This window comes from Poecilia formosa, unplaced genomic scaffold (genome assembly GCF_000485575.1).
Source record: "Poecilia formosa unplaced genomic scaffold, Poecilia_formosa-5.1.2 Scaffold356, whole genome shotgun sequence".
Classification (NCBI taxonomy): domain Eukaryota; kingdom Metazoa; phylum Chordata; class Actinopteri; order Cyprinodontiformes; family Poeciliidae; genus Poecilia; species Poecilia formosa.
Genome location: NW_006800295.1, coordinates 85,381 through 99,269, shown reverse-complemented (window position 1 = coordinate 99,269; position 13,889 = coordinate 85,381). Strand labels below are relative to the sequence as shown.

At 37.0% G+C, this 13,889-nt stretch overlaps 1 protein-coding gene across 3 annotated transcripts in view; it reads right to left on the bottom strand.

The window, feature by feature from the left end:
• The window catches only part of ttc17 (tetratricopeptide repeat domain 17), a 16,882-nt gene extending 3,050 nt beyond the window's left edge, over window positions 1-13,832 (bottom strand). The window contains exons 1-23 of one of the 3 annotated variants that reach the window (XR_001659001.1): window positions 13,617-13,832; window positions 12,339-12,428; window positions 12,043-12,215; window positions 11,837-11,948; window positions 10,751-10,882; window positions 10,280-10,389; window positions 10,039-10,186; window positions 9,500-9,639; window positions 8,950-9,110; window positions 8,328-8,440; window positions 7,406-7,558; window positions 6,562-6,677; window positions 5,462-5,618; window positions 5,271-5,342; window positions 4,747-4,971; window positions 3,920-4,139; window positions 2,361-2,480; window positions 1,535-1,830; window positions 1,262-1,415; window positions 1,048-1,168; window positions 648-807; window positions 220-365; window positions 111-122 (exon numbers count right to left, since the gene is read on the bottom strand). Coding sequence is in view for 2 of the 3 variants with exons in the window: in XM_016662049.1 (XP_016517535.1) it covers window positions 282-365; window positions 648-807; window positions 1,048-1,168; window positions 1,262-1,415; window positions 1,535-1,830; window positions 2,361-2,480; window positions 3,920-4,139; window positions 4,747-4,971; window positions 5,271-5,342; window positions 5,462-5,618; window positions 6,562-6,677; window positions 7,406-7,558; window positions 8,328-8,440; window positions 8,950-9,110; window positions 9,500-9,639; window positions 10,039-10,186; window positions 10,280-10,389; window positions 10,751-10,882; window positions 11,837-11,948; window positions 12,043-12,215; window positions 12,339-12,428; window positions 13,617-13,787 (3,228 nt within the window). In the remaining variant the exon portion in view is untranslated. The remainder of the gene's footprint in view (window positions 1-110; window positions 123-219; window positions 366-647; window positions 808-1,047; window positions 1,169-1,261; window positions 1,416-1,534; window positions 1,831-2,360; window positions 2,481-3,919; window positions 4,140-4,746; window positions 4,972-5,270; window positions 5,343-5,461; window positions 5,619-6,561; window positions 6,678-7,405; window positions 7,559-8,327; window positions 8,441-8,949; window positions 9,111-9,499; window positions 9,640-10,038; window positions 10,187-10,279; window positions 10,390-10,750; window positions 10,883-11,836; window positions 11,949-12,042; window positions 12,216-12,338; window positions 12,429-13,616) is intronic. The other 2 variants (XM_016662049.1, XM_007574558.2) reach the window with 2 other exon arrangements.
• Window positions 13,833-13,889: the final 57 nt, after the last annotated feature.

Sequence of the window (13,889 nt, the reverse complement as noted above, 5' to 3'; positions counted from 1 at the left end):
TGAAAAGTTAATACCATTTTAGTGACCTGTTCACTTGTTGCAGACCTGTTCATGTTTCTCCTTCTCAACACAACTCAAACAGAAAAGAAAACTTGCATGATATGACACACACATATATATATATACATATATACATATATACATGTTTTTTTTGTTTAAGATATTCTGTATTTACAGTTCCATCCAAACGGTGTAGGAAAAAAAATATCAGAAAAAAACAAATTACTGGTCATAAGTAAATATTACTCCTAAATTCTCCTGGATCACTTCAGTGGACTTACCTTCTCCAAGACTTTAGCAATGCGAGTTCCCACCTGCTCAAACGACTGGGGAGGAAACTTATCTTTCCCAAGGTTCTGCAGAACCTTCAGAAGTGACAAAAAAAAGACCCCAGTGAGACTAAAAACAGAATCTGATACTTGGGTATTTGATTAATTACATAATCTGTAATTTATCAGACTGCATGTGAGAAACAAAATGCGTTTAAATAAGAATAGTAACATTTCTAACCACTTTAGTCAGAGTGATTCGGTTTATTCGGTTTTCTTTAATGTTAACTGAAACACTGCCTTCATTTCAATCTCACACATACAGCTGGAATTGTTTTGTTCATTAGTTTGTGTAATCATTGGCCTCAGCCTCTGTACCTCTCGCAGCTGGGCTTCCCCTGTGTAGTGGATGGAGGCACGGTTGGCTACACCTGCCAGGTGGTCAAGGGTGTGCATACTGGCAGCTAGGTTGGCATTGCATAAAGGTTCAGCTGCAGGCTCTTGGAGTGGGGTGGCAAAGTCTATGTGCTCTGTGATGCTACATAAAAGTGGTGATGAGATACAAAATGATGGATTAAACACCTGTTTTAAATGCTTCTAATTTAACATGACAAACAGACATCATGCTATTTTGCTGATTTCTTTCCCAGGAATAAAAACTATGGCTAACTTTGTCTATATTTCTCCCTAAGGCGACTACTATTGCAAATTCGCAATATGCGTAAATAAATACATAGGAAAATATATTCCAACTACTTTATTATGATGACAGACTTACTCAATATTCTTGGCAGAAACAGCCAGCCATGTACTAGCTACAGTAGTGAGGTCAACCCTCCGAGTGCGCTGGCACTCCTCTGGTCCAGGCCAGCCAAGACTTGTATAGTCTCTCCAGCGACCTGATCAAAAAGCATAAAAAGATCCTTATCAAGTACCATTTTTCCCCACGTTTCTGCCTTAGTAGGCATATAAAACGCAGGTGTTTTTGCTACCTGAAGGACCAGGAGATGGAATAGTTGGACCACTGATTTCCAGTACAGAGCTCCCTCCAGGTATCGACTCCTCGTTTTGACTGTCATCAGTCATTGAGGCACTTTCTGACCCATCTGCCTTTGATTTACGGACCCGTTTTACCTGGAAGGTGATCTAAGAACAGGCAACAAAAACCAATAAAAAAAACATTCAAGCTAACCTACTTAACTTTATTCACATTCTCCAACTTACTTTTAATAATTTAGAACAAAAGCTCAGTTTTTCTCTCTTACCCACTCTGCTCCATCATCATCCTCACAGTTTCCAAAACACGGTCCACTTCCTGCTCGGGCCCCCATGACGCGGTCGTTCTTCAGCACTCTGATGCCTTGCAGGTCTCCGCGTTTCCCTCCCACATCCAGCGCTCCCTCAAATGCTCCCATCAGGTCCTCCTTCAGCTGCCATTCCTCCTCTTTTTCCACTCCTCCGTCTCCAAAGGATGACGACATTTTGGCAGTTCCTGTGGAGGAGGGAGAAACCGGCTGCTGTGTCGTCGCCTCGCCTGAGCCATTACTGTCTAGGATCACATCTGAAAGATGGAAAAAAAGAAGAAAAGTGTTGGAAAAAAAAGGAAAAAAAAAAACAACAAGAAAAAAACTAATCAGGATCAAATTGTCATCTGCAGTTGACGATTTGATCGTCAACTGTAGTATTGTAGTATCATTATGTAGTATCATAATGATACTACAAAAGAATCTTTATGAGCTAAACTAAATAAAACAGTTTCAGTTCTGGGAATTAGGAAAGCATAAGCTATTTATTTATTGTGTATAACGTAATGTTGTGTGCTTGTTTCTTCTTCTTAAATACTTATCTGGACTGTAGTCAAATTGGGTTTGACTGTAATATCAACCCAATATTACAGTTGATATACAGTTGAATTGAGAGGAATGGGATTATACTCAGGGTTGTAATGTATCAAAATGTGGAGGAAAATGGTTTAAATACTCTTGCAAAGCTCTGAATTTTAAAACTAACTTTAATTTTAATTGTGGGACAACCCCTTTCCCTAACTGTATGTCAGTTTTAATAACAGATCAAATAAAGTTCTGATCTTACTCTCAAAGAGCAACATGTCTTCAATGGCAGAACTTGCAGTTGCGTCCTGCTTCTCCTCACTGTCCTCCCATTCCTCCAGCTGTATGCCAAATTCTTCCTCAGTCACGCAGGTTCCATCTTCTGGATCACCGAAAAAACTTCAATTAGTATTCGAAGCATTACTACTTTCATTATGTCCACATTAGTAGTTTTTAAAACATATCAATAGAATCCGACATGTTATTGTTTATTAATCTTCTGTACTCTGTTGACTTTCACTTTTTACTTCCCTAGTTTTTTACAGCACAGAAATTGGCGCTTTTGTTCCACTTCCTTCGTGGCTCCATATTGTATTTGAAAACGAGCTCCATTCGTATACATATTAGAAGTTAAGCTGTTGAATAAAAGATTCCTTAATTTTAAAGAGTTTGAGCAAACATAAGCAGACACATTTCTGTTAAAGCACCAAGGAGCCACCTCTGTAAACTTTACTAATAAAAGAGGAGTTTGGTTAGAGCTGCTCAAGTACTCAAGTATGTTTTACTGCAACAATATTTAGCTTTAGAGAGTAAAATATAGTCTTATCTAAAGTTACCATTAGCTATTTTCAGCTGCTTAAATTATTGAGAAGCAGAATTTCTCCACTTCAAAGTACTTTTCTCCTCAGCTGCACTGAAAAAAGAAAACACGTGGTTTCTGTTCAAATAAAGAACACATCATACATCACAGCATTTTTTACAGCAGCTATAAAGGCCCTCAGAGGGGACAACATGAAAACACATATCACTCAGACTCCTTTTACTTCCTCTGTCCAGCAGAAAGCTGATTTAGATTTTTTTTAAATCTGGGAAATTTCCCAATTAACCTTTTTTTCCTCTGAGTTCAAAAGTTTATTGTCACCAACTTATTCTGCAATATAAATGTATTATTTAACTGTTCATCTAATATATTTCAGTGTAGTACCAGTTGCAGATACAATGAAAAAGACAGTGGCAGTTAGCAGTCCACTTGGTGGCTTATGATGCCACCTAGTGGTACAAGTAAAATGTTAGCGTTTATCAAAAAGAAGAGCAACTTATTCTATTCTGATTGGTAACTCTTAGTAATGGTTTACAATTTAAGAGCTCATCCCTAAGGCTGATAGATTTCAATTCAAACTGAAAAAATACATGGGAAAAAAGCAGCTCCACTCTGGTGTGTTTAATGCTTTGACTGAAAGCCCTGAATTTAAAAAACTTTACTCACAGTTGTGTGACTTAAAAGAGAAAAATGTAAAGCTGCTTGTTTGCTTGAGGCGAGACATTTTGAATATAACTGCATCTAGATTGGTTAAGTTGGATAAACTACAGTATGAAAGAAATTAGAGTACATCATCATATAAATCATGTACCTCTCCTAGTCATCAACCAAAATCTATTTAAATGTAAACCTTTGCGTACGGACTCAAATAATTCGTTTCATTAAAATATGATTCATTATTTTTATTGTACTCCACTAGTGAAAGGTTTATTTTTATTTTTTTTTATATATATATATGTATTTTGAGGAAAAAAATTCCTTTCTCTGTTTAGGTTACTTACGTGAACAAGGTTGTCGGTGGGAAAGATTGTAAAGCGAAGGGTAGAACTGAAGACAGCGTAGTAAAGGCAGGCTGGTGCGACATTGCTCGCAGGCAGCAATGGATGAGAAGGAAGACGACGAGGACAGGGTTGTCTCCAGAATGTGGCGAAATAAGGCCAGAGCACCTGTCACATTGCTCTGGGCCAAATACACATTCACCAAGCTGAGCAGGGCGTGAGGCTGAGCGAGGAAAACAAAACGAGACAGAGAGAAAATTACCTCAGGTGTAACTTGCGAATCTTGACACTGAGATTAAACAGACATCTGTGTATCTGACACTGATAGATAAAACAAGGTATACAACAGTCTAAACATCCTTGTTCACAAATTGCAGTGTTTAAATGACATCTCTATTAGCTTTCAAGGCGCACTGCTCTTTGAGTGCACCAAGTTTACCTGAATGCAGCAAGTGCAGCTGATGGAAAAACAACCCCACCCAAAATTTTTGGGTTTTTGGCTTTTGAACTAACTTACATTAAACAAGTATAAAAACTGCAATATCTGAGTTAGAACCGGATGTATTTATGAAACACTTATTCTAGATTGTTTGAGACCTACTCAAACAATCTTGAAAAACAAATAAGAAAGGGTTGGGTTTTACCGAAAACTATTGCTAAAATTTATCATGTCTCACTCACACCCTGGATGTCTAAGCCTTATTTATTCATATTCACAATCACAATTTCTGAAGATACAAACTCATCTCAAACCAGTTTTTCTTTTCAAGAAATTTCTTGAATATGCAGTTTTAAAATGCTTACTGCTTTATAAACCAACTTTCATTTACCTCAGATGTATTGAGTGTCAACACATGGTCCAGCAGCATTTGTGCATGGGGGGTCAAACCGTAGTGCAGCAGCAGATTAGCAGCATTGGTGAGGGCCAAGTGATGGTGCGAAGGCGGAGCAGAGTTCAACACTTGACGCAGGCACTGCAAGGCACGACTGCCGTTGCCTTTGGCCTGCCAAAATAGAGCTGCCTCATTGTTGACCAGCCAGTGTGGAATAGTGGCCTAAACAAACATATGCCTGTTAGCTCTTAATAAGAAGACTTAGTAAAATGCAGACTAAATTTAAATTGAAGTGTGAGAATGTGATATGTAAGCACATGTGAGAGGTGGCAGATGCCTTTTATCAACCAAACAAAAACTTAAGTGTCTGAACGGTGGCTGAACATTGTGTAGATTCAATTTTTGATGTTAAAGATGAATAAAGTGTTTTATATTGTTACATTTTTACATATGTTGCACCGAGACTGTCTATATTATTGAATGCAATATGCTGCTGTGAAGAAATAAAAATGAGAGTTTACTTCTTTTGTAGCTTGTGCTATTCTGTCACCAACTTGCTCCAGTGTAAATCCTCCACTGCGTAAATGTAGCATCTGTAAACAAAGACGTGTTTATATCATTTAACTTTATTTTGAAAAGAGAAAAGAAATAAAACAACCCAACACTTAACCAACACAGCCGTATATTATTAAATCAATGAACAAACTGATACCTCAGATGCAAAGGAATCTGGCAGCTCCTTTTCTTCCAGGGGCCAATCTAATGAGGCGGGGAGGAAAGCTGGATACGGTTGAGGGACAGGACTACAGTCTGGTGGACTGTCTACTGAAATGGGGCCAGCGCTGCTATACAGGAAAGTTGCCACTGGGCTGAAAAGAAATAATTTGATTGTGTTTTATAAAATGTTTTCAATGTGCAGCCAATGTAGCACTAAAATTATTATTTTTTTGTTGTCGTTTGGTCTGTAGTTTCTCAAGAAACCAGAGAACCTGCCAATGTGAGATCAACCTATGAGCAATTAGGAAATGGGTACAGAACTAAATGACATTGCCCAACATGTCATCACAGAGTGACGTCAGCAAAGATGACTAAAAAAATGAAAACGGGAATATATTGCAAATGATATTTACTAAAGATATTTAGTAACATTGTGCATCCCTATTTATAAACATATAACTGCTTGTTGTCAGTTATATTTCTCCATCTCAGTGCAGAGTATCTTTGGTGTATCTCAAACAGGAACAGCTGATAACAGAAGTCCCCGGAGGCAGTTTTGCATAGTGACAACTTAATTAATTCTGACTGGTCTAGCAAGGTCTTAATTTTTAAACAATCACAGCAAAGATATTTTTCAGAATCACGGTCTAATTTGCAGATGCATCAAACAGACAAAACCGCTGATGAGACTTTGAAACTAGCCAAATCTGGCTAAGATAATAGGTCACATAAAAGTTCTGCAGAAAACAAACAAAAACAAAGTTGCAAAATCATCCACAGACACACAATGCATGAAGAAAACTCAGCATACTGTAGTTGCTTCGGTCTTAGTACAAGGTTTACTCGGTGATGTATATATGTATAAATCACCAAATAAGGTTTTATTGGATTCAAATTATGAAAGAAAACCATAGAAAGTATGAAAATTCACACTTGGATTAGCCTCTATCAGATCTGGACCTAAACATAATTACATTTAGAATCATTTGAAATAGACACAAATATCTTTAGGTAACAGATTAACTTTCCAACTGTTAATTTAGATTCTTGGTTAAAGGATATTTATCAAAAGTCAATCAAATAATGTGAACTAACCCCAGGCCCTGAGCTTCAGGTGAGAGGAAGTAGGTTGGTAGCAGATGGGCAGGTGGTATACTTGGGAACTGATGGGCACAGTCTGACCTCTGAGGCCACAATGTCCTCTGTGTGTCCTAAAACAAAACCACATTTTCAATCATTCCTCATCAGAAGCAAAGGCTTTTGTAAAAAAAAAAAAAAAAAGAAAAAAGAAAGACTATAAAAAAACAAAAAAACTTCTAACATAATTTACTGTTCTGGCTACAAAATTAAACAAATCTACTGTTTAGATCAGCAAACCAAAATCTGTCAAATATTAGAATGATGAGTCAAACAATGTATTATATTTAGCTGATTCACAAAAAAATGAACAGAAAACTGATTCGATAAAAAAGAGCAGTTGAAATCTGTGATCTTTCTAGTTTATTTGTATCCACATCTCTAAAACATATAAAATGATCACAAGGTTTTGTGGAACAACAGTGCAGATGTTTCTTTCATCCTACTAATGGGGTTCCTCAAGGCTCCATTCTCATGCCACTTTTATTCAATATTTTCATACTATTCTTTACTCAACTTAAGTGGTACTAGAACATACATTTACATTTCTGAGACACTGAGAGTGTAGGTACCTACAAGTACCCACTTTAGGTTTTAGCTTAGTACTTAGTTTAAAGACCACACACATGCAAAAAACTTAGGCGTTGTCACAGACCCAAAACTACATTTTAACAACCACATAATAGAGTCTGCTACAGAATGAGTCCTTGTTTTCAGACCAATGCTATAAAGAAGATATTTCTGCTTATTTTAAAAAGTCTCTGTAGAACAAGTACAAATAAAGTGTCAGTGTTCCTCTTGCCTGTGTGTACTCCTGATGGCCACCCCAGAGGGCTGCAGCAGGGTCCTGATCACCAGATACAGTGGGACGGAGCTGGGGGCTGGAAGCTGTCTGGTTGGAGCTGCGTTCTGATACAAGCGCCACACTGGATGCTACAGACAACGCCTCTCCAAACTGTAAACCAACACAGACAAAGAACTTTAGATTGAGCTAGCTGATGCGTCAATTTTTTATTAACTGTGTTGTTAAATTTGTCCTCAAATATCTCTTTAGGGTCTCATAGTGAAGTACGACATTACTCTTATTTTAGTTAAATATAATAACTGTAATAAGTTAAATGTCTCAAAATAGAAATCAATATTTTCTAGATACATCCATTATCCAAATAAAGGTATCTTGGATTAATGTAGTTTTTGATCAAATATATTAAACACTGCTGTAGCCTAAATAATTAGACTGAATAGCTTTTGACAATCTTTGATTCTTCTTTTTTTTTTTTTTACCATGTAAACATTCATTCAAGGTCTGCATTTTTCCTAAAAAGCAAGGTGAATGTAGCTTCACATTTGGGAATCTGGGAGGTTTTATAAGAATGGTAATAACATATGTAATGATAATAGACATATCTTTGCAGTAGAGAAAATTAGGGGTGGAAACTTTCTCACCTCCACACCCAAATCAGTTCCTGGAATATTCTTGGCTTTTTGGCTTGTCTTTATCGAGGCGGGGAGGGAGTGCTTTTTCACTTCAAACACTTTTATGGTTATTGCCATAATGAAAACTCTACTACTAGGTACGATAATTTGCTTGCATGATATTCACAAGTACCATAAAAAAACAAAACAAATATACCCTTATAACAATAAAGAATAAGAGTACCTGCTTGTGTCTACACTTTTGACTTACACTTCATGTTCTACTTCTTTTCTATCCCAAAACTCACTTGGACATGGTGGACATGTTCGAAAAGATCACCCCGGTGATACCGCACAGGGAGATCGAAGGGGCAGTACAGGCGGCGTTGCTGCTGACCTAGTGGGCACATCTGATGATTTCCTAAAACAAAACAAAACATATGGTGCTCAACACTGTGGCATCATTTGTGTCTTACAGCTTATTATGCAAGTAAACAATGACATTATGATTATATGAATAGTTCTGTTTCAAAACAGAAAAATGTGTATTGTAGTTGGAGTCAATTTCAAGAGAGGGTGTGGTTCATAGTTAAACTACTAAGGTATGTCTAACTGACAGTAAAATGCCTTGCTGAAATTGCTGACAAGTGCTGTAAAAAAAAAGCTGCAATTATAGTTTTTCACAAGAGCGACATCCTGACACACATTCCACATCAAACGTTTCTTTAAATTTATGCAGTCCCAGTTTATCTCTGCTGTCCTAATATACAATGTACAACTTCCAATATGTTGGAAGTTGTACATTAATTTCCAACATAGTGGAACTGTGTTGGAACTTCAAAAAGTGAAAGCACACATTGTAGTTTTTTTAAATATTATTTTTCTCAACTCTTTCATGGTCTAGTTTAGCTAATAGGAATTGCATCTCACCAAGCTGAGCTTCCTTGGCCATTTGGGTTTCATGGATAATATTGCGCAGAATCTGCTCCTCTTGCAGCAGCTTGTGTTTTTCTAGCGCCTCCTGTTGGCGGAGGTAGTGGTCATGTTGCTTCTGGTACTCCTTCAGCTCATTCAGAGTCCTCTGCAGGGATCTGCAACCACACAAGCGAAGATGAAAAATATAGAATAGTTATCAGGAAATATGAACAAACAACTCACAGTTTGCCAAATCTAGGCATTTCTCAACTCCAAGTATTCCTACTTGTTATCAACATGCAACTGATTTTGCAATGAACGTAAATATACATTCAGCACACTGTCACTCTTGACAGTATTGTTTTTTACAGTTATTGGTCTGGAAAGGAATAAGAAATAACAAAAATGCTTTGCAAGCACATACCAAACAATTTGATGAAACAGAAGATTATGGCTTAATCTTGCAATGCACCCAGTTTGAACTGTCATTTTGTGTAGGAAATGTAGGTTGCATGAAAAAAAGGAACAAAAAACCTGCAAGAGGTCCGCACAAGCATTGGCCTACCTGTGTTGAGCTTCTAGGCGTTGCTCCAGCTTTTGCTGACAGAGCACAGCGTGTTTCCTCCTCAGGGCCTGCTCAAAGCCTGGCTGGGCCTGCAGTGCCTGCTCATAGCACAACACTGAGTGGTTGTATTCCCCAAGCATCTGGTGAAACAGCAACAGAAGAGTATAAATCAAGACTATGAATGCAGCGCAGGTCAAACATATATATATATTTTAATGTAGATATCCAGACAGCAGAGTATAAATATGTACACAACGCATTGGGAAGTCAGTTCACATTGTGGTGAAACAGTTTTTAATTTAATGTACAAATCTGTTTTCTATAAACAGTAATTTCTGAAAAATAAATGTCCTCAATTCCAACTGTGTTTATAGGCACTTAGTTTAGGAATATATTGTCTTTTTTAAGGTATTCCCAACACACAGAGGCAAAAAAGCAGAGCTTAAAAGTGTATGCACTTAAGATTCTTTGCATACGACTACTCTTTGAAGTAGACATAAGAACTTTCAGAGAAGCCGACAGGTTTCACTTTTACTTACAGCGTAAATGTTGCCCAATGTGTAATGACTGGTAAAGAGATCTGAGGTAAGGTCTAGGGCAGCGTGGGCAAGAATAGCAGCATCAGCTGAGAAATGGGCCCGGTGCAGGATGTTGGCCATGTTTATCAGCGCTATATCCTTGTGCTGTCTGTAAGAACAAAACGCACATTGATACACCTGTGAGCATACTCACAGAACACAATCTAGTAGTGCAAAGGCCTTTTGGCCCACCAGTTATTACCTTGGAGAGAAATGCAAAGCACGCACTACACAGTCCACTGCCCTCTGAGGTTCATTTTTCATACGCCAGTAAAAGGATGCCATGTTATACAACACCCAGGAAGATGAATTCTGAAAAACAAAAAGCGTAACGTAAAACCATTTTAAAGCTCTATAAAATGCTACCTCACAGCAGTGATGCACATTAAGCTGCATTGAACAATGAATCTCAGACGCCCATTAAGGCTCACACGCAGATGAAGATGCAGAATGCAAATAGAGTATGTGCTGCGTTTATATTTCTTTCAAAGGTACAGACATTGTCACATGCAGACTTCAGCTGAACACAAAATATACTCAAATATCAATCTCAAAAACATGTCAGATAAGTTTTTTTCAAAACAGACTCAATTCGATAAAAGCAGCAAAATATTGTTTTTTTTCTTTTTTTTTAGTATAGTTTAAGGAGCAAAGTTGTTCAGGAAAAGTTTACCTTCAGCAAACTCTGATGAATGCGGTGGCCCACTTCATCAACTGTGCGGCCAAACTTTTTAGTTAAAGAACTAAAAATGGGATCATCCTTAGAAAGAAGTGGGGAGGTCAAGTTTGCTCTCTCCTGTACCCCCTATGGTAAAGCAAATTAAAATACAGATTACACAGAATTGTGCCATGTTGTACAGTCAGCACTTAAAAAAAAACAACAACAAAAAACTTTATTTCAAGTTATTATACAACAAATAATTACCCTAAGGATCTTGTTCATAATCTGTTGTTGGAACTAAACTGAAATTTAAAATGTTAGCTTTAATTTATGATTCCCTCCAGGTATCTCTAATATAACCTTTAACTTCTGTTTTAAAAAGAAAATAATGAGAGCAATGTCTGTCTGCATCTGTGCTGTTGCTGTTCGCACAGATCCAAAAAGAAGCAAGACAATTATGTTCAGCGCCTTACAAATACTATAAAAATAGCTGACAACCCAATCAGAACTGCACTGATTGCACAGTGATGCCAAAGACAGCTATGAATATAAATGTCTGCTAAAATTTCATCAAAAATCATTGAATATGCCTTACACAAAAACTAAAATATGTAAAGATAACACAACAGTTAAACCCATATAAAATAATGAATGTTGTTACCAACTTACATTTTTAATTTAAAGAAAACTAAATGAAATACTTTACCACAACATGTAACAAAAATGACTTACAACTAAAATATTCCCACACTGCGTTATTAAAAAGGAAAGGCCTATCAATAAGAAGCAAAATCTTAAAAAGTAAACTGAAAGACTATTTTTGTTATTGTTAGACATATGTTTTTGCCCCACATTGTTAATTTTAATAATTCTGTCAGACTGTCTGTTCTTTCATATCCTCAGTGATTTTGAATGACACAGCAAGATGTTAGACTATTGTAACTAAAAAAAGACAAATAGGTGAAAGGTTGAAAGCTTATTGAATTGTTGTGCACAAAGATATGGAGAGCATAGCGTATCTCTCCAATACTTTTACTCAGATTATAAATGCATGCTACAAATTACTGAGTGTAAACAAACAATTAAACAACTACTCACCCTGAGATGCTGGAAAGCATGGATACTATAAGGTAGTTCAAAAACTTTAGCACAGTCTGGCTTTTCTAGATCTGGTGGCAGAGCAGATCGTGAATCGACATAATCATCCGGGCTGCAATGACAGGAGAAGAATTTGATTATGTCTTAAGATGTCATATTTCTTCTCAAATCACAACTACTTGTTTTGACATTTTCCTAAAGCTTACCTTATGTCTTTGCTCTCCAAGGAGATATAAGTACCATCATACAGATCCAGGTCTCCAAGTGGCACCTTAGCCATTATACAATCTGAATCCTCTTTATAGTGCCGCTGCTCCAAACCTGTGTCTCGGTCTTCATTCTCCTCAATGTGAATCTTTTGTGCTACTAACTGCTTCTGCTCACATAATGTAAACAAAAGTAAGTCTTAAAATTGGTAAAGCCAAAATGAAATGCAAAGGAATTAAAATATCCAACTGTCAACTCTTTGACTACAGTAAAATTAAAAGAGAAACCCACACACCTCCAAAGTCTTGAGGTAGTTTACACGAGTTTCTTGTCTCATGAAGATTACCACATCATGAGGATGTTTTAGATTCAAAGGAGAGTCCACCTGAATTGGAATGAGACAGTGGATTAATCTTTGGATGTAGGTAATGTAAATCAAACATGCATCTGCTGCTGCTGTTTTCACAAAAACTGTGTGATTTGCTATTGTGGTTTGCCGTTTTGAGAATTTCATAAACATATCCAGAATATAATTTACTGTCTATGAGTTAATTTTTTGAAACAAAATAGGTGGTGTTTATTGCTAAACTTCTCGTCCAACAAAACTGTTTTTCATTCATCTAAAGATAAGTAGAAGTTAATCTGAAGCTCCAGAGTCCATCAAAAAACAACAACAACAACAAAAAAAAAACTTTAAATAATTTCTATGCTAATTTCAGAATTGACATATGATATAAGGGGCAATATTATTATTTTTTTGTCTAAGGCAGAATTTTGAGTGCCTAATACTAATAGTGAAAACGAAATGCCACTGACTATTTAGCTGAATAAACCGATTACTACAAGTCAAATACCTGATATATATTCTAACCTCTTACACGCAGAGCTAAGAAAAATTGTTAAAGACCAATTGGGAATGTCTATAAAAATGATTTAGATTTTCTATTACAAGAACTCACATTTGCAACAAGTTTAAAATGTTAAATGAGTGAATAAAAGATCCTAGAATTTACTATTTAAACCTTGCAGGTCCCCTTTTTTCCAGTCCAAATGAGTTATCTTGTTATCATCCACAAGCATTTAGAAAATCTGCAAACCTACTCGATGAGGTGAACAGCACTTTTATTGCACTCGTACACATCTTGAACTCACCCCAGTACTGCTATAACTTGTACTGACAGACCCATTAATTAGCGTGTCACTTAAAACATGAACTATATGTCTCACATAAATTAATTGCTCCTTAGCCGTTTCTATCAGATGAACTTATGTTACTTTGCGATGATGTGGTCATCATCTTGAACTGGACTTTCACAACCGATTGACAGAGTGACGTTATCTTACTTAAACACATCAAGCACGATACTTAAACATTTTGTCTTTAGACCAACATTTACACCCTTTCTATAAAACAAAACCGGGGCTTGTAAGTCTTAGTAGGTTCCAATAAATACAATTACAGAGCAATGCAGAAAGTCGTTATTACTAATTTATAGGGGGGAAAAAATACTTAGCTGTTTAGGCTAACCACATAACGTAAGCGTTAGCAGGGTCAGTAAGCTAACTGGCATACTTGTTGTTGAATTTTTCCATCCTCTGTGACGACCCAATGTGTCGTGGCTCCTCCGGAATCCACTATAAGTACACAAAGAAAGACGAAAAGCTTCCCCTGGAACGACGTTTTCTGTGTATGGTTGACACGGCAGGGCAAAGACTCAGGACAGATTTTCCTGAGGTCCGCCATTTTTCTGTCTCCTGCTGCTCTGCGGCAACGTCAGTCTCCTGCCGCGTGATGGTGCTCGCGTGCCCAGCAAGCGAAAAAAATCTAGCCGCTGGAAGTCATCTT